The sequence below is a fragment of the Saprolegnia diclina genome (assembly GCF_000281045.1).
Source record: "Saprolegnia diclina VS20 unplaced genomic scaffold supercont1.37, whole genome shotgun sequence".
In the NCBI taxonomy this organism is placed as follows: domain Eukaryota; phylum Oomycota; class Saprolegniomycetes; order Saprolegniales; family Saprolegniaceae; genus Saprolegnia; species Saprolegnia diclina.
Window position 1 is genome coordinate 96,101 of NW_008246104.1, and position 1,336 is coordinate 97,436.

The 1,336-nt window shown below is 59.9% G+C and overlaps 1 protein-coding gene across 1 annotated transcript; it reads left to right on the forward strand.

Moving 5' to 3' along the window:
* Nucleotides 1-71: 71 nt before the first annotated feature.
* On the forward strand, nucleotides 72-1,187 carry SDRG_10678 (hypothetical protein; the record flags this gene model as incomplete). The annotated part of the gene is made up of 3 exons (XM_008616680.1): nucleotides 72-403; nucleotides 442-1,118; nucleotides 1,157-1,187. Coding segments are annotated over 3 exons (1,040 nt in total), but the record flags the coding sequence as incomplete, so codon positions are not given.
* Nucleotides 1,188-1,336: the final 149 nt, after the last annotated feature.

Below are 1,336 nucleotides of genomic sequence, written 5' to 3' on the forward strand. Positions count from 1 at the left end.
GAAGGCTGCGCGCGCAGACGTCGACACGACTGCCCTCGTCGCCGAGCTGCAGCAACTTCGTTCCGTCGCTTTCATGCAGAGCAACCAGATCGGTAAGCTACAACGCCAACTAGTGACGTGTCACGACTCGGCACTTCAACTCGCGCAGACACTCGACAAGACACAGCACGACCTCGGCATGACGAAGCATGGCCTCGCGATTCAGAGCGCCGTCACACGGTCGATGAAGGACGAGAAGGCGGCTCTTGCGAAGGCGCTGCAGGTTGCGACTGTGTCGAACGATGAGCAAAAGGCGACGATTACCATAGCCCTCGAGACCGTCAAAGCCATCGAGCTGGTACGAGCGCAGCTGCAAGACGACGTGCAATGCATGCGGCGCGAGAACGCGCAGCTACGAATCTTGGTGTCCTTCACGAGCTTCTCAACGACGACGCTGCGGAGCAGCAGCCCTGCAAGAAGGTCAAGAAGGCTGTCCTAGCCCCGGGCGACGAAAAGTTTGAAGCCGCTCTCGTCACGGCGCGCCTCTTCCTCCAGCAAGGCGACGATGCCAAGGACGCCACCAGGCTTGAGTGGGTAGCCTTCATGCTGGCTCACATGGCCGTCAACCCGCACGCGGTTCCGGCCGGTCGGAAGCGCCGCTGGCTCACGACACTCATGTTCGACGACGCTTTGGCAAGCCTGGCCATTGATGGCTGCAACATGTACGAGAACATATACGTTCCAGAGGTCAACATGTACTTTCCTCAACTGCCCAACACGCGCAACATCGATCCAGACCACGTCCTGAAGCGGTTCGTCACGCACATCAGCAACGGGTTCGCGCATATGTTCGACCCCAAGGCATGGCGCGAGATTGACGACTACGAAAAAAGCGTTCTGAGCCCGACCTGGTTCACGGACCAGCGCGACAAGCAGAACGTACCACGCGCACGTCAATTCTTCTCGGTCGCTGCCGAGCGTTGCTTGCGCGCTCTCGGGAGACACGAAGAAGCGCGCCTTTGCGCGATCTGGCGGAACTTCTTCTCCGTCTTTGACAAGACGGGCATCTCGGACGCGACGCGGTTGACGTACATCGACGAATTCTACAAGTGGCTCGACCATATCGCAAAATCCACAATGTACGGCGGGCCTACAGGCACTCACATACCAGCCAAAGTGGGCCCCAAAGTCGCGAAGGCAGGTCCTGACGGCAACCTGCAATGGCGAGAAGCGCTCCCGGTGGGGCTTGTCGAGTCGCTGTACCTTCTCGGCCACGGCTTCCGCATCCGCGCCGCGGCCCTGGCGGCTCATCCTACAAACACAGCTTACGACGCATGTACCCCGATGGAAGCTCGCC